This window comes from Leucopleurus acutus, assembly GCF_964270905.1.
Source record: "Leucopleurus acutus genome assembly, chromosome: 3".
In the NCBI taxonomy this organism is placed as follows: Eukaryota; Metazoa; Chordata; class Mammalia; order Artiodactyla; family Delphinidae; genus Leucopleurus; species Leucopleurus acutus.
Window position 1 is genome coordinate 148,428,779 of NC_139145.1, and position 27,376 is coordinate 148,456,154.

Genomic DNA, 27,376 nt, shown 5'->3' on the forward strand with positions numbered 1-27,376 from the left:
AGACCAACACCAGTTAACAGAAGGTCCAAGTTGTCACACAAATGTGTGGATTTGATTAGGTGAATTGACAGAAGGCAGGTTTCAGAAAGGTTGAATAAAGGGATAATGAGGATTCTGTATTCTCTAGGTATCAGAAGTTCCCATGGAGGAAAGATCTTAGCTTATTCATAATTTATTGGTGTATGTATTAACCACAAATAAGAGAACAGCACACTGATTGGAAACTCAGAGTGGGGAGTCATTATAAATGGCTCAACTATACCCCTGCCTGTTTAGGAATAGCCCTGTTCACTGGATTATTCAAGGTCCAGCCTCTCTGGCCTGAGCTTCTGCACCATTTTTCTCATATAATATTGGAACTTTTCAAAACACTTTTACCTGAAGTACAAAACCAGAGTATCGGCTTAGTGCTTATTCTGGATTTTCCCAACCAGTATTATGACCTTAGAGAATTCCCTTCACCTCTTTGTGCTTATTTCCTTATCTCTGAAATGAGTAGGTTGAATTAGGTACTGTGATTTCTTTGATCCTTACCAAAAAGCCCTGGGAGATAAATGTGATATATTCTAGTATCCTTAATTATCAAAAATACAAAGAGGTTAAGGGACTTGCTTATGATTAAATAATGATTGAGGACAGAATGCTAGGTCTTGAAAAGACCAGGCCATAGTTGTTGGCATGTTGATAATAAGTTGGCAAAATGAAAAATAAGTTGGCATCCTCAATCCTGATATGTGGAAGGACTGTCCCTTGTAACTTCCAATAAAGTCATTGGTATCAGCAGCATCTGCTGACCAAGCAATGTCAAGTGAATATAACTAGGTCAAACTGAGAAATGATTGCTCAAGACATTCCCAGCAATGGGATGCCCAAGCTAAAGAAAAGTGGAGAAGACATTCTCAAATGCTCACCACTTGTGTCAAGAATGGATCCTTTATATACTCAATTCAATTTGACAGTTTTTAAAAAGTAAACTAGTGGTAATACTGCCATGTGATCCAGCAATTGTACTCCTGGGCATTTATCCTGGAGAAATGAAGATTTATGTTCATACCAAAGAGGCTATACATGAATTTTTTTTTTGCACATCTTTATTGGAGTATAATTGCTTTACAATGTTGTGTTAGTTTATGCATGAATGTTTATAGAGGCTTAGTCTTAATAGCCAAAAACTGGAAGAAACCCAGGGGTTGTTTCAACTCAATATGGTGAATGGTTAAATAAAATGTGCTGGATCCATACCATGGAATACTACTCAGCAAGAAAAAGGAACCAACTATTGATACATGCAATGACCTTGATGAATCTTTGAACAATTACGCTCAGTGAAAAAAGCCAATCCCCAAAGGTTACATACTGTAAGATTCCATTTACGCAGCATTATTGAAATAACAAAATTATCTAAATAGAGAACATATTAATGGCTACCAGGGTTTGAGGAGGGAATGGGGGAGGGAAAGAAGTGAGTGTGGCTATAAAGTGCAATGTGAGGAATCCTTGTGACGGTGAAAATGTTCTGTCTTGACTGTATCAACATCAGTATCCTAGTTGTGATATTGTATTACAGTTTTGCAAGATGTTACCATGAGGGGAAAGTGGGTAAAGGGTACATGGGACCTCTTTGTATTATTTCTTACAACTTGCATCTGAATCTATAATGATATAATATTATAAAATTAATATATAAATATAATAAATTAAAAGTTTAATTTTTGAAAGAGGACCTTGGGCCATGTACAGATGACCTAAATAGAACACTGTCTTCTAAATGGCAAAAAAAAAAAAAAAAAAGTTTTGGGTCACTGATAAGAAAGACAAAGTTGAAGGAAGACATATAACCTTGAGTTTGAGTGACAGAAAAAAATGCTTTGGTAAGACACAAAACGGAAGAAGAGAAGACATTAGGAGTGTCCTGAGAAGCTTGTTCATAGCTAAAGATGCTTCCGAGGTATTTAGTTCTTTCTTTAGGTGTAAAGTTCTAACTAGCTGTGGACCAAACTGAGAAACCCTGGGCAGATCGATGAAATGGCCTGAAGCTGCCCGGAAAAAGAAAAACACAATAAGCTACTATCCTAAGAAGATACTCATTGGGGGAAGGCGGAAGATGGCGGAAGAGTAAGACGCGGAGATCACCTTCCTCCACACAGATACACCAGAAATACATCTACACGTGGAACAACTCCTACAGAACACCTACTGAAGGCTGGCAGAAGACCTCAGACCTCCCAAAAGGCAAGAAACTCCCCACGTACATGGGTAGGGCAAAAGAAAAAACTAAACAGAGACAAAAGAATAGGGACGGCACCTGCACCAGTGGGAGGGAGCTGTGAAGGAGGAAAAGTTTCCACACACTAGGAAGCCCCTTCGCGGGCGGAGACTGCGGGAGGCGGAGGGGGGAGCTTCGAAGCTGCGGAGGAGTGCACAGCAACGGGTGCGGAGGGCAAAGCGGGGAGATTCCCGCACAGAGGATCGGTGCCGACCGGCACTCACCAGCCCGAGAGGCTTGTCTGCTCACCCGCCGGGGCGGGCGGGGCTGCGAGCTGAGGCCGGAGCGCAGGGAGAGGACTGGGGTTGGCGGCTTGAACATAGCCTGAAGGGGTTGGTGCACCACAGCTAGCCGGGAGGGAGTCCGGGGAAAAGTCTGCACCTGCTGAAGAGGCAGGAGACTTTTCCTTCCCTCTTTGTTTCCTGGTGCACGAGGAGAGGGGTTTAAGAACGCTGCTTAAAGGAGCTCCAGAGACCGGCGCGAGCTGCGGCTAAAAGCGCGGACCCCAGAGACCGGCGCGAGCCGCGGCTGAAAGCGCGGACCCCAGAGGCGGGCGCGAGCCGCGGCTGAAAGCGCGGACCCCAGAGACGGGCGCGAGCCGCGGCTGAAAGCGCGGACCCCAGAAGCGGGCGGGAGACGTTAAGGCTGCTGCTGCCGCCACCGAGGGGCCTGTGTGCGAGCACAGGTCACTCTCCACACCCCTCTTCCGCGGAGCCTGTGCAGCCCGCCACTGCCAGGTTCCCGGGATCCAGGGACAACTTCCCCGGGAGAACGCACAGCGCGCCTCAGGCTGGTGCAAAGTCACGCCGGCCTTTGCCACCACAGGCCCGGCCCGCACTCCGTGCCCCTCCCTCCCCGCCGGCCTGAGTGCGCCAGAGCCCCTGAATCAGCGGCTCTTTTAACCCCATCCTGTCTGAGCAAAAAACAGACGCCCTCCAGCGACCTACACGCAGTGGCAGGGCCAAATCCAAAGCTGAGCCCTGGGAGCTGTGAGAACAAAGAAGAGAAAGGGAAATCTCTCCCAGCAGCCTCAGGAGCAGCGGATTAAAGCTCCACAATCAACTTGATGTACCTGCATCTGTGGAATACCTGAATAGACGACCAATCATCCCAAATTAAGGAAGTGGACTTTAGGAGCAAGATCTATGATTTTTTCCCCTTTCCTCTTTTTGTGAATGTGTATGTGTATGCTTCTGTGTGAGATCTTGTCTGTATAGTCTTGCTTCCACCATTTGTCCTAGGGTTCTATCCGTCCATGTTTTTTTTTTAATTTTTTTTCTTAATAATTAATTTTAATAACAATATTATACTTTACCTTCGTTCTTTCTTTCTTTCTTTCCGTCCTTCCTTCCCTCCTTTAGACAACGAATCATCCCAGATTGAGGAGGTGGTCTCTGACAGCAAGATTTAGGATTTTTCCCCATTTACCTCTTTTAGTGGGGGTGTATGTGTATGCTTCTGTGTAAGATTTTGTCTGTATAGCTTTGCTTCCAACATTTGTCCTAAGGTTCTATCCATCCCTTTTTTTTTTTCTAAATAAGAATTTTTTAATTCAATAACTTTATTATACTTTATTTTATTTTTACTGTATCTTCTTTCTTTCTGTCTTTTTTCCTTCTTTCCCTCCCTCCTTCCTTCATTCCTCCCTCCCTCCCTCCTTTCTTTCCTTCTTGCCTTCTTTCCTTCTTTGCTTCTTTCTTTCTTTCTTCCTTCCTTCCTACCCTCCTTTCCTTCTTTCTTTCCTCATACTTCTACTAATTCCCTCTACTTTTTCTCCCTTTTATCCTGAGCCGTGTGGATGAAAAGCTTTTGGTGCTCCAGCCAGGAGGCAGGGCTCTGCCTCTGAGGTAGGAGAGCCAACTTCAGGACACTGGTCAACAAGAGACCTCCCAGCTCCACATAATATCAAACGGCGAAAATCTCCCAGAGACCTCCATCTTAACACCAGCACCCAGCTTCACTCAACGACCAGCAAGCCACAGTGCTGGAAAACCTATGCCAAACAACTAGCAAAACAGGAACACAACCCCACACATTAGCAGAGAGACTGCCTAAAATCATAATAAGGCCACAGACACCCCAAAACACACCACCAGACGTGAACCTGCCCACTAGAGAGACAAGATCCAGCCTCATCCACCAGAACACAGGAACTAGTCCCCTCCACCAGGAAGCCTACACAACCCACTGAACCAACCTTAGCCACTGGAGACAGACATCAAAAACAGGAGGAACTACGAACCTGCAGCCTGCAAAAAGGAGACCCCAAACACAGTAAGATAAGCAAAATGAGAAGACAGAAAAACACACAGCAGATAAAGGAGCAAGATAAAAATGCACCAGACCTAACAAATGAAGAGGAAATAGGCAGTCTACTTGAAAGAGAATTCAGAATAATGATAGTAAGGTTGATCCGAAATCTTGGAGATAGAATGGACAATAGATTGGACAAAATGCAAGAATCAGTTAACAAGGACCTAGAAGAACTAAAGATGAAACAAGCAACGATGAACAACACAATAAATGAAATTAAAAGTACTCTAGATGGGATCAATAGCAGAATAACTGAGGCAGAAGAACGGATAAGTGACCTGGAAGATAAAATAGTGGAAATAACTATTGCAGAGCAGAATAAAGAAAAAAGAATGAAAAGAACTGAGGACAGTCTCAGAGACCTCTGGGACAACATTAAACGCACCAACATTCGAATTATAGGGGTTCCAGAAGAAGAAGAGAAAAAGAAAGGGACTGAGAAAATATTTGAAGAGATTATAGTTGAAAACTTCCCTAATATGGGAAAGGAAATAGTTAATCAAGTCCAGGAAGCACAGAGAGTCCCATACAGGATAAATACAAGGAGAAATACGCCAAGACACATATTAATCAAACTGTCAAAAATTAAATACAAAGAAAGCATATTAAAAGCAGCAAGGGAAAAACAACAAATAACACATAAGGGAATCCCCATAAGGTTAACAGCTGATCTCTCAGCAGAAACCCTACAAGCCAGAAGGGAGTGGCAGGACATACTGAAAGTGATGAAGGAGAAAAACCTGCAGCCAAGACTACTCTACCCAGCAAGGATCTCATTCAGATTTGATGGAGAAATTAAAACCTTTACAGACAAGCAAAAGCTGAGAGAGTTCAGCACCACCAAACCAGCTTTACAACAAATGCTAAAGGATCTTCTCTAGGCAAGAAACACAAGAGAAGGAAAAGACCTATAATAACGAACCCAAAACAATTTAGAAAATGGGAATAGGAACACACATATCGATAATTACCTTAAATGTAAATGGACTAAATGCTCCCACCAAAAGACACAGATTAGCTGAATGGATGCAAAAACAAAACCCTTATATATGCTGTCTACAAGAGACCCACTTCAGACCTAGAGACACATACAGACTGAAAGTAAGGGGATGGAAAAAGATATTCCATGCAAATGGAAACCAAAAGAAAGCTGGAGTAGCAATTCTCATATCAGACAAAATAGACTTTAAAGTAAGGACTATTAAAAGAGACAAAGAAGGACACTACATAATGATCAAGGGATCGATCCAAGAAGAAGATATAACAATTGTAAATATTTATGCACCCAACATAGGAGCACCTCAATATATAAGGCAAATACTAACAGCCATAAAAGGGGAAATTGACAGTAACACATTCATAGTAGGGGACTTAAACACCCCACTTTCACCCATGGACAGATCATCCAAAATGAAAATAAATAAGGAAACACAAGCTTTAAATGATACATTAAAAAAGATGGACTTAATTGATATTTATAGGACACTCCATCCAAAAACAACAGAATACACATTTTTCTCAAGTGCTCATGGAACATTCTCCAGGATAGATCATATCTTAGGTCACAAATCAAGCCTTGGTAAATTTAAGAAAATTGAAATTGTATCAAGTACCTTTTCTGACCACAACGCCATAAGACTAGATATCAATTACAGGAAAAGATCTGTTAAAAATACAAACACATGGAGGCTAAACAATACACTACTTAATAATGAAGTGATCACTGAAGAAATCAAAGAGGAAATCAAAAAATACCTAGGAACAAATGACAATGGAGACACAACGACCCAAAACCTGTGGGATGCAGCAAAAGCAGTTCTAAGGGGGAAGTTTATAGCAATACAAGCCCACCTTAAGAAGCAGGAAACATCTCGAATAAACAACCTAACCTTGCACCTCAAGCAATTAGAGAAAGAAGAACAAAAACACCCCAAAGCTAGCAGAAGGAAAGAAATCATAAAAATCAGATCAGAAATAAATGAAAAAGAAATGAAGGAAACAATAACAAAGATCAATAAAACTAAAATCTGGTTCTTTGAGACGATAAACAAAATAGATAAACCAGTAGCCAGACTCATCAAGAAAAAAAGGGAGAAGACTCAAATCAATAGAATTAGAAATGAAAAAGGAGAGGTAACAACTGACACTGCAGAAATAAAAGAGATCATGAGAGATTACTACAAGCAACTCTATGCCAATAAAATGGACAATCTGGAAGAAATGGACAAATTCTTAGAAATGCACAACCTGCCAAGACTGAATCAGGAAGAAATAGAAAATATGAACAGACCAATCACAAGCACTGAAATTGAAACTGTGATTAAAAATCTTCCAACAAAGAAAAGCCCAGGACCAGATGGCTTCACAGGCGAATTCTATCAAACATTTAGAGAAGAGCTAACACCTATCCTTCTCAAACTCTTCCAAAATATAGCAGAGGAAGGAACACTCCCAAACTCCTTCTACGAGGCCACCATCACCTTGATACCAAAACCAGACAAGGATGTCACAAAGAAAGAAAACTACAGGCCAATATCACTGATGAACATAGATGCAAAAATCCTCAACAAAATACTAGCAAACAGAATCCAACAGCACATTAAAAGGATCATACACCATGATCAAGTGGGGTTTATTCCAGGAACGCAAGGATTCTTCAATATACGCAAATCTATCAGTGTGATAAACCATATTAACAAATTGAAGGAGAAAAACCATATGATCATCTCAATAGATGCAGAGAAAGCTTTCGACAAAATTCAACACCCATTTATGATAAAAACCCTGCAGAAAGTAGGCATAGGGGGAACTTTCCTCAACATAATAAAGGCCATATATGACAAGCCCACAGCAAACATCATCCTCAATGGTGAAAAACTGGAAGCATTTCCACTAAGATCAGGAACAAGACAAGGTTGCCCACTCTCACCACTCTTATTCAACATAGTTTTGGAAGTTTTAGCCACAGCAATCAGAGAAGAGAAGGAAATAAAAGGAATCCAAATCGGAAAAGAAGAAGTAAAGCTGTCACTGTTTGCAGATGACATGATCCTATACATAGAGAACCCTAAAGATGCTACCAGAAAACTACTAGAGCTAATCAATGAATTTGGTAAAGTGGCAGGATACAAAATTAATGCACAGAAATCTCTGGCATTCCTATATACTAATGATGAAAAATCTGAAAGTGAAATCAAGAAAACACTCCCATTTACCATTGCAACAAAAAGAATAAAATATCTAGGAATAAACCTACCTAAGGAGACAAAAGACCTGTATGCAGAAAATTATAAGACACTGATGAAAGAAATTAAAGATGATACAAATAGATGGAGAGATATACCATGTTCTTGGATTGGAAGAATCAACATTGTGAAAATGACTCTACTACCCAAAGCAATCTATAGATTCAATGCAATCCCTATCAAACTACCACTGGCATTTTTCAGAGAACTAGAACAAAAAATTTTGCAATTTGTATGGAAACACAAAAGACCCCGAATAGCCAAAGCAATCTTGAGAACGAAAGAAGGAACTGGAGGAATCAGGCTCCCTGACTTCAGACTATACTACAAAGCTACAGTTATCAAGACGGTATGGTACTGGCACAAAAACAGAAAGATAGATCAATGGAACAGGATAGAAAGCCCAGAGATAAACCCACACACATACAGTCACCTTTCTTTGATAAAGGAGGCAGGGATGTACAGTGTAGAAAGGACAGCCTCTTCAATAAGTGGTGCTGGGAAAACTGGACAGGTACATGTAAAAGTATGAGATTAGATCACTCCCTAACACCATACACAAAAATAAGCTCAAAATGGATTAAAGACCTAAATGTAAGGCCAGAAACTATCAAACTCTTAGAGGAAAACATAGGCAGAACACTCTATGACATAAATCACAGCAAGATCCTTTCTGACCCACCTCCTAGAGTAATGGAAATAAAAACAAAAATAAACAAATGGGACCTAATGAAACTTCAAAGCTTTTGCACAGCAAGGGAAACCATAAATAAGACCAAAAGACAACCCTCAGAATGGGAGAAAATATTTGCAAATGAAACAACCGACAAAGGATTAATCTCCAAAATTTACAAGCAGCTCATGCAGCTCAATAACAAGAAAACAAACAACCCAATCCAAAAATGGGCAGAAGACCTAAATAGACATTTCTCCAAAGAAGATATACAGACTGCCAACAAACACATGAAAGAATGCTCAGCATCATTAATCATTAGAGAAATGCAAATCAAAACTACCATGAGATATCATCTCACACCAGTCGGAATGGCCATCATCAAAAAATCTACAAACAATAAATGCTGGAGAGGGTGTGGAGAAAAGGGAACCCTCTTGCACTGCTGGTGGGAATGTGAATTGGTTCAGCCACTATGGAGAACAGTATGGAGGTTCCTTAAAAAACTACAAATAGAAGTACCATATGACCCAGCCATCCCACTACTGGGCATATACCCTGAGAAAACCAAAATTCAAAAAGAGTCATGTACCAAAATGTTCATTGCAGCTCTATTTACAATAGCCCGGAGATGGAAACAACCTAAGTGCCCATCATCGGATGAATGGATAAAGAAGATGTGGCACATATATACAATGGAATATTACTCAGCCATAAAAAGAAACGAAATTGAGCTATTTGTAATGAGGTGGATAGACCTAGAGTCTGTCATACAGAGTGAAGTAAGTCAGAAAGAAAAAGACAAATACCGTATGCTAACACATATATATGGAATTTAAGAAAAAAAATGTCATGAAGATCCTAGGGGTAAAGCAGGAATAAAGACGCAGACCTCCTAGAGAACGGACTTGAGGTTATGGGGAGGGGGAAGGGTGAGCTGTGACAGGGCGAGAGAGAGTCATGGGCATATACACACTAACAAACGTAGTAAGGTAGATAGCTAGTGGGAAGCAGCCGCATGGCACAGGGATATTGGCTCAGTGCTTTGTGACAGCCTGGAGGAGTGGGATAGGGAGGGTTGGAGGGAGACGCAAGAGGGAAGACATATGGGAACATATGTTTATGTATGACTGATTCACTTTGTTATAAAGCAGAAACTAACACACCATTGTAATGCAATTATACCCCAATAAAGATGTTAAAAAAAAAAAGAAAAAGAAGATACTCATTATAGTTCAATGACAAAGATACCCCATTGTTCTTGAAAACTTAGTTGTTTCATCACTGATTGCGTAGGATGCAAAAGAGAAAGTGAAGTTAACTAACTTGTGCTATGGCCTAAATAAATAGTTTGATTTTTATTCTGAGAAAATTTAAAATTCCGTTTATGAGAAGCCTGGATTACATCCATCATCCATACCTAAGCTCTCATCCCTTATTGGGTGAGTTACCAAAAATGAAGATGGAATTCCAGCAGGAAATTTAAAATGTCTCTCTGAGACGTAGCATCCTTTTCCTTTAAGTAATGAAAATATCACGATAGAGATGAACACTTAAAATGCAATATCCACCCAATATATCCCAGTCTTCTGGATTGTGATATTCCATTTATTTCATTTATAGAGCTTTGCTTGTTGCATATACCAAATTGATATTTTCTGAATGCGTTAGAAAAGCTCACGTTCATACTTTGATGATTCTTGTTCTCTGCTGCTTCTGCTCCACCATAAAATAAACAGTAAAAGGCAGGGAATGTCTCACCAAATGATACCCTGAAACCCAGGCAGTGACTTAGCTTACTGTTTCATGTCTATAATTTCATAAACCCATCTAACAGGAATTACAAAACAAAGATGTAGTAAAGCAGGCTAATCCAACAGACCAGTTAGTTGTTTCAGACTGTAGTAGGCTCCTTACTCCAAGCTGCTCTTGAGGTTCATCCCGCCTGCTGGAAAGTAGCTTCCTGGAAACACCTTCCATCCCTTTGACCCCATGTGCTTTCCTTCTCTCTCATTATTCATTGACCCACTGATCCCATGTGACAGGAGTGCTGCCCCCATTTAGAGAAAGTAGACATGTCCAGAGGGACCTTTGTTTAGCAGCACTGCTTTTCTTTTGTTGGATGGGAGCACAGAGGAGTGATAAAACTGTAGGGGGAATGCTTTAGTGAATTAAAAACTTCAGAGGGAACAAAATCAGTTCCTTTTGGGGAACTAATATATTTAGAGTATAGGTTTGAAGCCACCCAGTATACAGGATCCAGCCATATGGCTTGTCTTATTGGTTTTTTGGCCACGAGGCATGTGGGATCTTAGTTCCCTGACCAGGGATCGAACCTGCACCCCCTGCACTAGAAGGTGAAGTCTTAACCGCTGGACCCCCAGGGAAGTCCCGCTTGTCTTATTGGAATAGCCAATGCTAGAAAAACAATTATTCATGGAGATTTTTAGAACCATGCTTGTTTAGGATTTTTCCTAATTATTGAACAGGTGAACTTGTGGAATACCTTATGAACTGGGTAGGACTGGATTTGCAACAGGCTGGGGAAGACTTGCTTGGGGGGTGGGGGGAAACAACTTTCATTGAATTAAATTCTTTGTGGTTGGGTGGTGAGAGCTCTGTAGATTAATTCCCTGACTGCTTTGTGAGTTTTGTATTCATGTGGAATGTGATCAGAGTCTGTAAGTAAGTTGATAACATCTTAGTGCATTAAAAATAATACAAGAAAATCCCTAAATCCCCCAAAGACTATTTTCTGCAAGAGTTGCTAATGTTGATCAGGAGATTTTATTAAAGTTAGATATGAGCTTCCCTGTCAGAGGGATTGAATTTCACTAGCAGTGTAAGAGGTCATACTTTCCTCTGTTCAGATTTGGAAAGTTGAGCCAACATCTCTAGGCTGTAAGTGTCCAATAAGCAGATTCCAGCGGAGAGGAGTCTTGTGGGGACTCAGAAGTCATCTTGATGGTGATCCTGAGGATTTGGTTTATAAACTGACACTTCTCAGTCTGCCTGTTTCCCAGGCACCTCCTTGCCATGGGAGTCAGTTAAGCACTTTAGGGCCTTTCAAGGTTGCTTCACCTGGTCATCCCTGGCAGTGGGAGGTCAGGGAGCCAACCCAGCAAGACACAGACAAGAGCACTGGTTTAGGAGCACAGAGATCTGCAGAAGACCTAGTTTTGCCACAAACTAGCTCATGACTTTTGACAGATCTCAGACTCTCAGCTTACTTATCTAGAAAAGGGAAATAAGCTAGCTAGACAATGATAAAAACAGCAATAAAAAATGTCTGTCATTTACACAACATATATATATGCCAGGCACCTTGCTCAGTGATTTTCAAACTTTATTCCACTCAAATCTCATCCCAGGACTATGATGATGACTCCATTTTCTGCTCGGTGAAACTCAGCAAGTTTCAGTAACTCACAGATCCTTAAGTAGCAGAGCTGGAATTCAAATCCAAATCATCTGTCTTCCGATACCCCGCTCTTAACCCTTGTACTGTAAGGTCTCCCTAATGTCTGATGTTGGAGGACTCATAACAATACTAGAAAGAAATCCATCCCCTCCAAGCTTGTGGCCTTTGACAAAGTCTTCCATAAGCTTCCCCTCTCATGCTCTCCCTTAAATTATGATGAAAAGGGAAGAGGAAGGTTTTGCTCTTTTGTGCTACGGTTGCCACAGCAGGAGAAAGAGGACAGCTGGACGCAAGATTTGCCCCTGACTCTAGTCTCACAGAAGCCAAAGCCAAACTGGAAGCTTTTAGCTTTCTGCCAAACAGAAGTTTTTGAATTAGCCACATGGCTCCCAGGGGTTGCATATTTGAAACAAAGCCATGCCTGAAATGTTTCCTGTGCTTTTGAGTTGAAAATTAGCTAGACCCCTCCAACCTCAAAGGCCCGCTTTGTAATCAGATACCTTCTGTACAGAGGTGGATCTCCGTGGGTTATTTTCACCTTGGAGAAACTGTGGTTTCCTCCTTGTTTCACGCCTGCCTCCTTGATATCCTTGTGTCTCTTCCCCCTGCAGCTTCGGCATCCAGCATGACGGGAAGGAAAATGACTGTGAGCCTGTGGGCAGGCACCCGTCCATCATGTCCCGCCAGCTCCAGTACAATCCCACCCCACTGACGTGGTCCAAGTGCAGCAAGGAGTACATCACCCGCTTCCTGGAGTAAGTGACCGCACATCTCAGGACAGCCTCACTTGGCTCTCTGTAAACCGGAAGTCACTTTGAGTTCTACCCGAGGCCCGGAAAAGTCTCAGTTCCTCTCACAGGTCACAGTATGAGGGTGGCAACAGAAGGGGTGGACCTCACTGCTGCTTTCTGACCCTGAGATCTGGGTGGGTTTTGCCTCCAGCCTCAGCCAGGTGAATACTCCGTCTCCCCCCAACTCCCCCTTCAGCTTGCTTCTGTCTGAAGGTGGCTCTTTATGACCTGATCGTGAGTTAAGTCCCTGGGGACTGGCAGAAGCAACCCAGACAAGTCAGTGGTCATTGTACCCCATTTGGGGTAAGATGGTGATTTTCTCACTTTACCACTGCTTGTATTTCTTAGATCCCATCTGAACAAATGGTGTGAGATGCGATTTGCATTTCCTTTTAGACAACTCTCACCTTGGGCCTGATAGAAATAAAGTTGTCTTGAAGGACAGAGTACACTAGAGGAATGGAAGTTTCTCTTGAATGAAAGACTAAATCTTTCATTTAGGAGGAGATCATAAGCAACTGCTCTCATTTCTATTAACTCATTTTCAGCCGAGGCTGGGGGTTCTGTCTTGATGACAACCCCAAAAAGAAAGGCTTGAAGTCCAACGTCATTGCCCCTGGAGTGATCTATGATGTTCACCACCAATGCCAGCTGCAGTATGGCCCCAATGCTACCTTCTGCCAGGAAGTAGAAGTAAGTGTTGGGTATATTGGTGCCTCTGGTGGGTATGGGCAGGGCTTGAGATCCAGCATGGTAAAGGAAGGGCCAGAGAAATATTTGGAAATCTGAAGATCCAGAAATGGAAACTTTCTATTCATGGCAAGATGTCTGTAAGGCAGAAGGAATGAAGTTGAGGTCATTTATATTCCTTGACCCACCTCCTTGGTATCCTTTGCAACTGGGTGGTGGTAAAGAAAATTCTACAGTGATTTTCAAGAATCACAGTTATTCACACCTGCAGACTCCATAGCAACCAACTTAATCCCTAAAGTTGCTCCCTTTCCTGAATTTCCTCTCTGATTGAAGAGCACCTCCAGATGCCAAGGTAGGAATAAGATTTATCCCTAATTCATTCTTCTCCTTTGTTTTCTTCAACATCCAAGTGATAAGTCAAGCCCTGACATTTAGCCTCTGATGGCATTTGTGGCTCTGACATGTCATCTTCATTCTCACTACCCTTCTCCTGATTCACTTTCTCATCACCTCTCCTTCTATTGTAATTACCTCCTACCCAACCTCTCCCTCTTTCACACTCTTGCTAAAGTTATTTCAAAAAGACACAAATCTAACTGTGGCTCTTCTCTGCTCTTAGGGTCTTCACTGACCACAGGATAAAGTCCCAACTCCTTTGTATGGCACCCCTTTGTGATCTGGGTCTTGCCTATTCTCTGAACTCCTCCCTTTTAGTGTGCAAGTGTCAGTGTTAATACACAGACATGAACAAGGCAGGTCTCGTTGACCCCTGCCAGATTCTGTGCTGTGTACTGAATAGGGTGAAAAAGATGAGACCTCAAGAACGAATAAAGTAAATTCTCTGACCTTGAGGAGCTCATTCTCTGGTTGGGGAGGCAGACAGAGAAATTTCAATACAGTCAGATAAATACAAAAAGAGACATATAGAGAGAACGCTGAAGAGGAAGTAACTGCTCAGACAGCACAAGCAAGATGATGGAGGAAGTAAGGTTGTTGCAAAAATCCCTCACCTTACTTCGAACTGGTTGCCAAGTTATGCTAATTCTGCCCCCAAAATATGTCTAAAGACCACCTGTTCCTATGATTTCAGTAGTCCCCTGATTGGTCTCCTTTCTAAGACTCTGACCACCTCCCCTCAACTCTGCTCCACTCTCCAAAACACAGCCAAATCGACCTTTATGAAGGAAATCTGATTGTGTTCCTCTCTTATTAAAATATTTCACAGCCTCCCTATGGCCCTACAATAAAATTCAAATTCTCTAAAATGGTTTAAAAGGGGCTTCAGGATTCATCCTCTCTCTCACTCTTTGGCCTTATCTCTTAAAATATTATTTTAACCCTCTACTCTCTAACCTGGAATTCTAAGTATAGGTATGTTGGATTTTATCACTTCATATCCTTCATATTTTTCATCTCTTCACATCTCTGCATTTTGTGTAATTTCTTCCTCTTTCCCTTCCAACTCACTAGTTCTCTTTTCAGATATGTCCAGTCCTTTGTTTAACCTGTCTATTGACTTTTTAATCTCATTTATGGTACTTTTTTTAAACTTAGAACAGTTTCTTTTGTTATTTTTCTAGATTTTCTCTGCTTTTCTTTATGATCTTATTTCTAATTCAGACTTTCAATATGATCTTCTCCTTCTTTAATCATATAAGACACATTTATTTTGCAATTTATAATTGCAAATTATAATGGACAATTCTGATGTCCAGAGTCTGTGTGGGTCTGCTTCTCCTATTTGGGGTTTCTTCTGGGTCTCACTTATTATGTATTATTTCCTTTTGTCAATTTCTGCTTTTATTGTGAACTCTCCGTTGTGAAACTTCATGTCAGGCTATTCTTTAGGGTTTAGATGGAAGGCACATTCTTTCAGAGAGAAATTTCACTGCCATCCCTGGGTCCATTTAAAATAATTTATTGGTTGGATGTTGTTTGACTACCTACATGAGTGAGATCAGGGCCAGTATGGATGCAAACTCTCAGGGGCAACATTTTACCACTCCTTCTAGAGTTAAAGTCAAAACAGACAAGTTTCCCAGCTGTGTTCTGAGGTTTCTTTCAGTCAGGGGGTAGTCCTTTGGGGTTATGGCCTTATATGAGGTATTAAATCGAACTTCCCACCCTACATAGACGTGAGGCATTTTCTCCAGTGCCCAAGTGACCATCAAAACTAAAATCTAAGTTACTAGGTTTGTATCTTCAGATTAACAATTTCTCCTACATTTTTAGCCTCTGAGGATTTCCCTTACTTCCTTACCAATTCAGGAATGTGTTTAAAACATTTAGAATATTTTATCCAGGATTGTAGATGTTTTATAGAGGTAAGGATTTTTCTGGTTATCTCTGGTCAAATCTTCTTTTATATTCTGTTTATCCGTACTGAACAGCCTCATTCCCTGTACATGCTGGGTTCTCCACTACCTCCAGAACTTTACATGCTCTGGTTCCTTTGGACCATCTCTCCTACTCATCATTTGAGTCTGAGCTTAAATATCACTTCACATCCTATTGTTCACATCTATGTACTTTTTTGACAAAGCTTTTACTAGACTATATTATAGTTGCTTCTTACTTTTTTATACCCTCCCCTACTATATTGTCAGCTTTCTGAGGGAATTTTTATTCCTGACATTCAGCAGTACCTAGCACATAGTAGGCACTCAATCAGTAAGTGAATAAAGTCTTCAAATCCCTGCATATTGCAGCCAAGATAACCTAATCATTTTCAATATTTTTTTTAAAAAAACTAAAATACTAGAGAATGTAGCATCATCCTTCTTTATAACTTTTATCTTGAAATAGTTTACATCTCAAAAGAAGCTGCAAAAATAGTGCAGAGAGTTCTTGTGTATCCTCACCCAGAATATCATTCTTTATAAATGCGTTATGAATTTATAAGAAACTTTAAAAATATCCTGGGGGGGGGGGGACGAAAAAGGAGTGATAAGCATCAAATAACTAAAGGGCTTTGATTTTAACATCTGAATGGCAACAGACAATGAGATGTTCACCTTGAGCAGCACAGTGAGTTAGGATTGAGACCCCTATCTGAAGCTGGGAGCCTTTAAGAGCTACACCTCCATGACAGAGTAGATTAGAAGAAATCCACCACCAACAAAGGGAGATGACAGAGAAGCATCTTTTATCTCAGCCTGAGTTTTGAGGGAGAAGGGTGCTGGTAGATAACTTCCTCACTAGAAACTTCCAACCATGGGCCAGCCTCATGCCAATTTAGAGTTCATATTTATACTCTTACATGGTTTGAGAACCCCTCAAAAAAATTAACATGAAAATATTTCTGACCTGATAATACCATGGGCTTCCTGGTAGAAACAAAGGTTGAAAAACTGCCCTGGAGGAGCCAACACTCAGCTAAGGATGCACAAAACTCCAATAGATAAAGCTTTGTTCAGTTGAGTTCACAATTCAGCACCTAATTAAAAATGTAAGGCGGTCTATCTTCAACTAAATAAGGAAAGACAATAAACCATCAAGAGCTTTGGATAATCGAATTTTTTAGGTAGGAATAATAAAATAGATGCATAAAAGAGGAGTTTTATATAAGAAAAGGGAAGAAAAAGCACTATATGATATATTTAAAGTAGATGTGAAGAACAATTACAACCTCTAGAAATGAAAAATATCATGATTTACTATAAATTTAGTGGACGAGTTACACAGCAGACTTGACAGAGCTGAAGAGAAAATCAGTCAGTTGAAGTTTAGAGTTGAGAAAATTACTTCCCATCCCACTTGAGTGTTTCTCAGAATTGTGTGATGGAGGAGAGGCTGGCCTTTTCCTGATAGAAATCCAGGCTTTTTCAACTTTTACATATAAGAAAATTGAGAGCTAAAAAATACGAAAGTAAAGTTGAAACATGAAGGGTGGAATAGGAAGATCCATCAACAATCATTGTGAGCTGCAAAGGGAGAGAATAGTTGCAAAAGTTGTAAACATGGAGAGGCAAGAGTTAGAAAGATAAAAATTAAGAATTTTCTAAAATAGTTAAAAATACAAGATCTTATGATGAAGGAGCATATTGAATATAGAGTACAGTAAGTAGATGGGTGGATAGAAGAAAGACTAAAAGGTGGATGGAAGCAGCTGAGCCATTTCAGATGCTATGTAAGAATCTTGTCAACCTTCCCTTGTTCCTACTGCAGGAGAAGGAATGTGAGGGAAGATTCAGTTCACTCCCTGGCAGCTAAAACAAGCTGGCTATTTTGGGTAATAAGTAAATAAGCTGAGGTTTTCTGGATGGAATAGTTTCACTTTCCTTCAATGAGCAGGCTCAAGTTATAACCGCCCAGCTGTTGGTAATCAGATCACCTTCCATCACAGTCCGGATTGATGACTACTGTCACCGGTTGCCCTGCCTAAGGGCAGTGAGTACTGGATATTGTGCTACAGGTATAGAAATTCAACTCTTGGGAAATGTGTTTTACCTCCCATTTTCATATTGCCTAGAATGGCCTACAGACCACTGTTTACGAATGATGACAAAGTCCAAGTTAAGTTTAAACTGAGGGTTCTTGTGTGATTACTTTGCACCACGTTACTCACTAACAACCACAGCATTTACTGTGGGTATGTGGGTGAGTGTGTGTAGATTTTACCATCACTGTACACATGCTCTTGTGCAAGGTTTTTTTTTGTTTCTTTTGTTTGTTTGTTTGGTTTTTGCGGTATTTGTGCAAGTTTTGAACGTAAAAAAAGTACGATCTCATGTTTGTTTTCCAGAATGTTTGCCAGACACTGTGGTGCTCTGTGAAAGGCTTTTGTCGCTCCAAGCTGGACGCTGCTGCAGACGGGACGCGATGTGGTGAGAAGAAGGTGACGTGTCCGTGACGTGTCAGTGATGTGAGGAAGGAAGGTGGTGGGTGAAGGGCTTAGCATTCTTGGAGAGAGCAGAGGAGAAGGCCCTGGAGAGCAGCTGCCTCTGGGTGAAGGCAGATCATCACGCAGTCAGACTTGCCAAAGGAAAGGATTCCACTTCCGCAACTCCTTTTGAGCCTTCACTGGAAACAAGTAGTCAGGGAGAGAGGGCCACCTCCAATTATAAAACATCTGGCCCATCTTTTCCCGATGACTTTCCGTGGAGTTTGTGGTCAGTAACATCTGCTGGGCTTATCATCAACCTTCATTTTGACATTTTTCCCCCCTCCATGCTGAACATTGGGAAGGACAAGCCAGTGGCTTCTTCTTTCCAAAGATGCTGTATTTAGACCACTTGTTATCTTCTTTCTCATCATCTGACCTGCATTTCTTGAAGTCCTACGCACCTTACTAAGCAGGAAAGCCATATACCCAAGAACTCAGAGATGTTAGATATCCCCCAGACTACCCAAGAACAGGGTAATACATGCTGCTCAACAACACCATTTGGGTTCGTTGTGGGCCTAGGATTTATGTGTTTAGTGGGTGTCTTTACACAGCTTGAGTGTGGCATGACCCATCACTGAGATTACAGAACTTGATCAGAATACACAGTGACCAGAAATAATGAGAAAGAGGAGGCCAGCAGATGAAACATGCCCAGATCCTCCAGGAAAATGTGGCCATTTCTAACAACCAACTTGCATTTCTTGTTTCCCTTTTCCCGTGTTCACCCTCCTAAACTGGTAGTTGTTGAAGGATTCCCTTGAAGAGGGAGAGAGTGGACTTTTTCCTGAGCCACTTGAAACACCAGAACTGGAAAGAATGGGTAGAGTTATAGGAAAGCAGAAATTTTTCTTGATGCCTGACTTCAGCTTCTTAACAACTTGTGTTTTCCAGCAATGAGTGGACATTTTGCAGGAGGATGTTATCTGTTGCAAACGTTAAATACCCATAGAGGCTATAGAGAAGTGTTATCACAGTGCCAGTCTGCAAAATGTTTGTTACGGTCTTCAACAAGATAAGAAGCTTGCACCAGAAAGGAAATCAATTACGTTACTGAACAACTATATTACTAAGCATATTCAGCTGACATGCTTTTCATGGCGAGACTTCCTCAGTGAAGGAAGCGGTGTGTTGATTTACTTCTGGGGTGCAATCTGTCAGTCACACTTTGAGTAACACTCCTGCATTCACTGCAACTAGGCACTGTAAAGTTCCCTTTAATTCCTGAAAGACTCTGATTCTAAAACCCAAGACTCTTGGGGGAAATTCTTTTATGAGGCTCTCTTTGTGCTACGTCTGATGTGTGACTTGTAGGAAGTCTGCTTGCTCTGGGAGAACTGGGTTTAGACTGCTAGGTTTCCTGACTCAGCTTACTATGGGAACCTTCCTGACTTATGCCTCTCCTGCCTTTTCCCTTTCCAGTGGTGTATGGCTGGCAAGTGTATCACAGTGGGCAAGAAACCAGAGAGTATTCCCGGAGGCTGGGGCCGCTGGTCACCCTGGTCTCACTGTTCCAGGACCTGTGGAGCTGGAGCCCAGAGTGCAGAGAGGCTCTGCAACAACCCTGAGTAAGTCCAGCCAAAGATATTTCCCTTCCTTCCATGAGCACCGGGAGACTAGTCGTGGACAGCATGACTTCAGTGAACCCAGGCCTTCTGAGGGAAATCAGATATGTTCCCAAAGATGAAAGGGAGCCAGGAGGAAGATTCATAGAGTGTGAAAAAAAAAAAGGTGGTTCTTTTTTGCTTTGTTTCATTTTGGCTTGGCACTGGATTTTACTAGAACTTGGGTAAGTAAGCTGATTCCATCATTTGGAGAAATAAGCAAATTTTTTTTAAAGTAAAATCTATGTGAAAGACTTTAGGAGATTACACAATTAAATCCTTCTAAATAACCGCATTCTATCAGTGGGGATTAGTTAGACCCAATTTTGCTGATAAGATGGCAGCTTTCTTTCCATCATAATGAATGTACAATTTTATAAAAATATTCTTCTTCCCTTAGGTGACTAATTAAATAGCTAGGCACATTTTTTGAGGATAATTATTTTTAATGTTTTAGATTAGGATTTTGTAAACCTCAGAGTTCCCTATTAGCCTGTCAAGGATTCCATAGACGTTATTTCACAAGTGGCTTTCAATTTTTTAATCAAATTGCTTAATTTTTTCATATTTTAAGTTTGTATAATGATATTATATATTTCCTTGATTTCCAAATATATATTACATTCTTAATTTCATTATTTCTCAGTATACTAGTTCCCAAGTATAATTTTTAAAAAGTGTACATACAATGCCTCCTGTAAGTAGAAAATGTATTAAACTTCTTTTACCTAGATTTACATTAGTCTGCATTAAAGAGTAAGAGTCACATTTTTTAAAAGTGGTAAATTTGGTTATAATTCTCTCAGTGTTTCAGTTCCAAATCTTCTCCTTTTTATAATAAATATATTTCTATATGTATATATCTGCATGTATATATATATATATACATATAAACTATATATATATAATTTATCCTAGAGGTTAATAAATTAACATCTATGAAGAGTTTAACATAATATCTACTACATAAAATTGTCAGTAAATGGTAGTTATTATGTTATCTTTACCATCTCCCATGCATATAAGTAAGTGTACATTTGAGGAATTTGGGCAAAATTGTTTTAAAATCTTACCTTTTTGTTTAAATACAAAGTTCCTGTGACTTCAAAAATTCAAAACCAAAAATCCCTTAAAAAGTATTTTTACAGAATATCTTTATAGTTTGTTTCAGTGTGATCAGAAAAATGATTTCCATTTCAGAGATCAGGAAATACAGGTGATTTGTTCTAGGACCTATTGTCAGTGTTCTGTATCAGCCACTACCCAGTCCATAGCCTTCCTGGGAGGATGGTCAGTGATCCATGGTTGTCAGAAAAGGGACATCCTTGTTGAGGAAATGAAAGATGATCCTCTAACTTGGCTTCAGGGGGAAAAAATAGTCCCAACTCCCATCTCAGAGGCTACAGTTTGTCTTAGAGTCTCCTTGGATGAGTGACCGTGTCTGATCTCAGTAGCTGGTTTGCTTAAGTTCATTGAGAACCATAGCAATGGAAACACAGTAACAGATTCAGTTCTGTGATTCAGGTCACAGACTCAGGTCAGTGCATCCTTGATGATATGTTATCAGTCAGCTGTCTAGTGAGAACCCAGCAGGGCTTGGCTCACAAAAGGCTCTTGGATGGAAATGACTTGGAGAGGTGCCAAGTCATAGAGTGTCACTCCATCGTCACAGATAGGAAGCCAGCCTACCCTCAACTCTCAAGGACAATTCTTAGTCCCTCCTACAGGGAGTTAATGAATGTGAACTGCCTTGGTCAAATAATTATCTTTGGGTGTGATAAATGCAGGAAGTGCCTACAGTAGGATAATAAAGTGTCATTTAAGAGGAGAAGGAGATTACTTAAGGCAGGAATTCAGGAAGAATTCATGATGGAGATGGAGATAGCATTTATTGGTCCTTAAAGCACAGGCAGTATGTAGATGTTTAGAGACTTAAGAGAGCAGAAATCTATCTAGAAGCACAGAAAAAATAAAAGCAAATAAGTCAGCCTGTATCATGGGAGCAGTGTGCAAATGAGGAGGAGTGTGGGAAGAAAAGTTGTTCAGGTGAGGTAAGTCAGTATCATGAGGGCCTTGAATGCCAAGCTCAAGAGGCTAGACTGGATTCTGTGGCCATGGGGTGCCATTAAAGATTTTTAAACAGGAAACTAAAATAATTAAAGCAATCATAAAAATTAGCCAGAGTGTGTACAGTAGGTTAAATGAGGAAGAAGAGGGCAGACAGGAATGGAGATAAGGGGTGAACTAGTTTGGTGATTGTGGGAATGAAAAGGAGGAAATAAAATGAAAGTCACAACTGATGACCAGGCAACTAAATTGACCATGGGGTCAAACTATTTCAAAACAGGCAACTATATACTTGGGACTGAATGTTCATGGGCAACAGCAAAAAATGTGGGAAATTTGAAGAATTTATTCAAACGGTGAGTTTTGAGGCTAGAGAGGGAGAAGGTTTGGCAAGGAAGGGGCATGGCCGGATGCCAGAGGATTTTTAAAAGAAAATGCTGGCCTTTAAGGAAATTAAAGAAGAGTTTGTGTGTTTCATGTGTAGACCAAAGTTTGGAGGGAAGTACTGCACTGGAGAAAGAAAACGCTATCGCTTGTGTAACATTCACCCCTGTCGCCCGGATACACCAACATTTCGGCAGATGCAGTGCAGTGAGTTTGACACTGTTCCCTACAAGAATGAATTCTACCACTGGTTTCCAGTTTTTAATCCAGGTAAGGAGCTATGAGAGTATATTCCAGATCTAAGACTACAGCCATTATCAGAAAGCATTTATCTGTCAGGGTACCTGTGATGCCTTGCAAAGTTCAACAAGAAGAGAATAGTGTCATCAAGAGTTTTATATTTTAGGAGGTGGAGACACTGACCTGGTTAAGTGGATCAGTAAATGTTGAAGGTGAATATTCCAACTCCATGCTGCGCTATATTGGAGATAAAAGAGAAGTTTATCAAACATGATGGCTCACTTCAAAACAGCTGAGGTGCAACTAAGCAATAAGTGGAGCTTGTAGGGATTCAGAAACTAATCACTGATGAAAGTGCTGGTTGATGAGCATGTGGAACTGAATGTAATTTTGGCAGAAATTCAGAAAAGATGATCATTATGGTTTTGGAGTAATTTCAAAGAAGTCTTCCAAGGAAGTAGTTGATGATTCTTAAGCATGAGTAGTCTTTCTCTTGGCTTAAGGGAGGGGGAAGGCATTCAAAATAGAGTCATCAATTCCAAGTGAGAGGAGAAAAGCACAAGGAAAGACAAGATGGTAGAAAATGAATGAGAAACTTGATCAGAAATGAGTAAAAGCCAGCTCTGGGCCAGAAATGAACATTTTGTAATGTATAGGACAGTATAAGAAGGGTAAAAAGTAAAATCAGGCATCTAAAGGATGCATATCAGAGGATGGGGCTCTCCAAACAGAGTTGGAGAATGGAGCAGCAGCTTTGGCAGTGCTTCCCTTGAATCAGCACCAGTGGCACATTTTCTACTGAAAATGAGGAAGAATCATTGACTGTTAGCTATAGATTAGCCTCAAAGAGTATTTGTGCTATTTGTTATTCAAATAGAGAATGAAAGAAAGATTTCCCTGAGTTAAGGAGATTTGAGACAAGGTAGTGAAAAGTAACCAGGTTTTTTTTGATTATTCAGTTTCTGAAATGCAGCATGATAGAACAGAAGAGGACTTGTAGATGTCAGCCAATGAATGAAAAGTACATATTTGGACTGTTAGAAAAATGATATAGTCAATTGCTTTTGGAAAAAATAGTGCTTTTCCTTCTTTGTGTCTCCAAAATACCCTGATGGCTGTTTGTCATGGGCAACGTCTGCTCCTTGTCGCCCATTGTTTAGCATCATTCATGCTCTAGGGGAGTGAGTCATTTGGTTTTTGGTGCAATTTTACTTTATGATCCAAGCACTCGAATACAGGAAAGCTCGTGTATATACTCATATGGGTGCAAAAAAAAAAAAAAAAGATAGTTATGAAAGGTATAGCCAGTTGGTACTACCTATACCTGTATTTTGGACATTCTGTTTTGTTGGAACTAGTTGAGTCAGTAGTACTATAGACTCTGAATGAGCACTCTTCCAGGACTAAAATGGCATAGCTGCCTCAGTGTTGTGAGAGGTGCTTAGTTTGGGATACCCACACCTGCCAGAGTCAGGGTTGAATTTGTGTCTGCTGCACTCTGATGGCTCAAGTAGCTATATTTATAATTAAAAGATTTGGTTCAGCTTGACTTTTCATTGATTTACAAGCATTTATCGTGTGCCCACTTTTTGCATAGCCTAGCAATAGGTATTAAAGAAATGAGAGCTATGAAAGTAGACACAGATTTCACTCACTTTGGAGTGATCAGTTTGCATCTGTATTGAGGCTGTATAAACCATGTGAGGGAATTTAGCTGAGTGCCATCTGCTTAACTCACCATCTACCTGGGCTGTAAGCCTCCATTCTCCATCTCAGGGGTTTTCTTACAGGTTCCTGTGCTATTATTTGAGCATAATGACTTACCTGCTAACCCAAGTAACTACCACCTTGACCAATACACTGATTTCTTTCCCCCATCAACCTCTATCCTACAGAGCTGCTATTTTCTTAGTTCTGGGCATCCCGGGTGACAGCAGTGTGGCATTCATGGCAACAACTCTGTGCAGAACACTTAATCTGTGCCAGGTATTGAGCACTTTACACCCTCCCAGCCTTTCCTTAGAAGCCACCAGAGGATAAACTAACTTACAGCAGAGTTTTCTACCAACTCAGTAGACAGTGTTAAGTGTCTTAGTAAGTGACCTTTGGCAGATTTGCTAAGTAGCCAATGATAGAAGAAGAATCATAGATTCAAACATTTGGAATAAGCGTAGAATCTCCATCAAACTTTGTAGTTTTCAAACTCTGTTCCAGGGCTTCCAAAAATGTTTGATTCTATTATAATTTCATTTTCCAAAAGAAATAATTTAAACTATTTTTAAAAGTGCAATAAAGAACAATGCTTACACTCAAAAACAGTATATGAGTTTTAACATATCAAAAAACACCAATACATTAACTTACACAAATTAATTGGTTTTCTACAGACCTTAGAATAAAAGTCTCCCATCAACACAATTTAACTGAGAAATATCCTGAGATTACAGGTCAAGTTGTTCTAAACTGTTATCATTTACAGCTGTTTGTGTGAGTCAAGATTTTTCAATGCTGTACAAACGAAAAAACCCACAGAAAAAAATTAGGTGCTGCAGCCATATGTCTGTAACTGCCATCTGTAAACTTGATTTCAAAATTTTCTGTTCATCTTAATAGTCTCTTTTGATCCCACTGAACTATTTTTAAGCATTATGTACTTGAACTTATAAAATTTCTGCTTAATAAAATCCTGAATTTTATCTGTTTTATTTGCAAGATCTTGATGAAAGAAAAATAATTCTTCTGCCTAAAGTGTTTGAAAACTACTAATTTAAATCAACTTACTTTCCAATATAGGCATTTCCTTTACCAACACTCCTGGCAAAAAAAAAAAAAAAAGGCATCCAAACTCCACTTGATCATATTCATGGAAGCACCAGTGTGAAGAGCTGAGTCTATACATTTTCTCACTTACCCCCATCCCCATCCTTCAGAGATGAAGAAACGTAGTCTCAGAGAGGACAGTAACTTATTCAGGGTTATAGTGTCTTATATAATGGAGCTGGAATTGAAGAATACCGTCTGTTTGATTAGGAAGCTGAGATACTTATACTAACTTATATTCCTAGGGACTTGATTAGCCTATGTGAATAGAAATATGTTTACATCCTGCATCGTCTATTAGGAAATGGCCAGAACCTGATCTTGGTGCCATCACTTTCTTGGAATCTCTTCCTTTTTGGATGTTTTTCTCAGAACCCCCAAATAACTCCTCATTAAGGCTAATTTTTTAGTTGTTGCTTCTGAATATTTCAGCCCTATCAATGCTTGTTGCCAGTGAGGTTTCCAGCATACGTGGAAGGTCTGACCTGAGGTCAGACAACAGTCTGCTCCTCCTGGGATAGGATCCGTCAGGGACATCTGTAAGGAATTGTTGCAATTGCATTCCCTAGGAAACAGACTCTAAGACAGATACTAGCGTGTGGGAAGTTCAACAGGTGCGGAAGGAGAGGGAAGGAAGAGGGGTTGGGAGGGGGGAGAAGCTGGGGCGCAGAGCACAGTCTCAGCAGAGGGCTTCTCCACCCCTCGGGAAGCTCTACAGCTCAAAGGACCTTCAGAGTTGCTGCAGTTGAGGTGGGGCAGCCAGTCCTTGAAGCCCCACGTGGCCCAGACGTTGGGTGTGGTCTGCCTCAGGAAGGAGTGAGTGTCCTTGGGCAAGGAAGCTCTCTTAGGCCAAGGTGACAACTGAGGGCCAGTGCTGGCAGCACTCCCAGGAGCTGGACACCTGGGAGGACCTGGGCGCCGTGCATAGAGTTTATTACAAGAGTACTTGGTGTTTAGAAAGATACAGCCTTTAAAGAGAGTGTCACTGCGGGGAGCAACCTGGGAGATCTTCTAGCCAGAAGCCTCTCATTTCACAGACTAGGAATCTGTGGCTTCAGGAGGGAAAATGATAGAATAATAAGGATGATGTTTGCAGACACCCCAAAGCCATTCACAACCCCTTCACTATCCTCTACAAGAGAAGAGGGAAAGCTAGAAGACTTGCTAAACTGTATTCCAGGGAGCCCCAGTTCCAACCAAAGAGATAAAGATGGCAGCTTCACTGGGTCAGGCTTCTGGGAAGGATTTTAGTTGGTACTGACCAAGCTGCCCTCGGCCCCCTGCCTTTCTGCCTTTCACTCTGCCCTCGTGCTGCCTGGGGTACACCAGTCCTATCGCAACCATGCTGAGACGGCTGAGAGGAAGACAGAAGGAGTATAGCCCCTGGATTTCTTGTTATGTGGGAAAAATAAATTCCTGTCCATTTAAAACAGGGAAGCGACATTTTTTTTTTTTTTTTTTTTTTTTTTTGCTACTTGCAACGAAACTCACTTCTAACTGATAATGAGAACAGGTTATATTAAACTTATATCAGTATCTGTTCTGTGTAGGTACTTACACTCAACACTTTGTATGCATTTCCCTAATTTTATCTCCACAAGAAAATCCTACATGGAAATTTAAGGTTTTGATCTAATTCTTATGGGTATGCTAATAGATTTAGAGAATGAGTAACTTCTTAAACTCAGACTGTACAATAAAGCCAGGAGTTAGCCCTGGCCTGACTCTGCAGACTAAATATTAACCATAGAAACAGAGACTGGGATAGACCCATTACCTTAAGAACAAATGCATTGAATTTTGAATTTTACCTAAGATGATGTTCATGTTTTTTTAAAAAAAATAGATGATTTTATGGCCAAGGAGCTCTGGTGGGAGGAGAAGAGCCCCAAAAACTGTTTGTATTATAACAAATGCTAGGTTTATTAAACTTATGTATCTTGCCTTTGGAAATCAATTTTTAAACATTTAAGC

The 27,376-nt window shown here is 40.6% G+C and overlaps 1 protein-coding gene across 1 annotated transcript in view; it reads left to right on the forward strand.

Moving 5' to 3' along the window:
• Positions 1-27,376, forward strand: part of ADAMTS12 (ADAM metallopeptidase with thrombospondin type 1 motif 12) — a 393,027-nt gene that overhangs the window by 238,902 nt on the left and 126,749 nt on the right. The window contains 5 exon segments of the mRNA XM_082836323.1: positions 12,530-12,673; positions 13,258-13,402; positions 18,147-18,239; positions 19,710-19,855; positions 22,443-22,612. Of these exon segments, the coding sequence (XP_082692449.1) occupies positions 12,530-12,673; positions 13,258-13,402; positions 18,147-18,239; positions 19,710-19,855; positions 22,443-22,612 (698 nt within the window).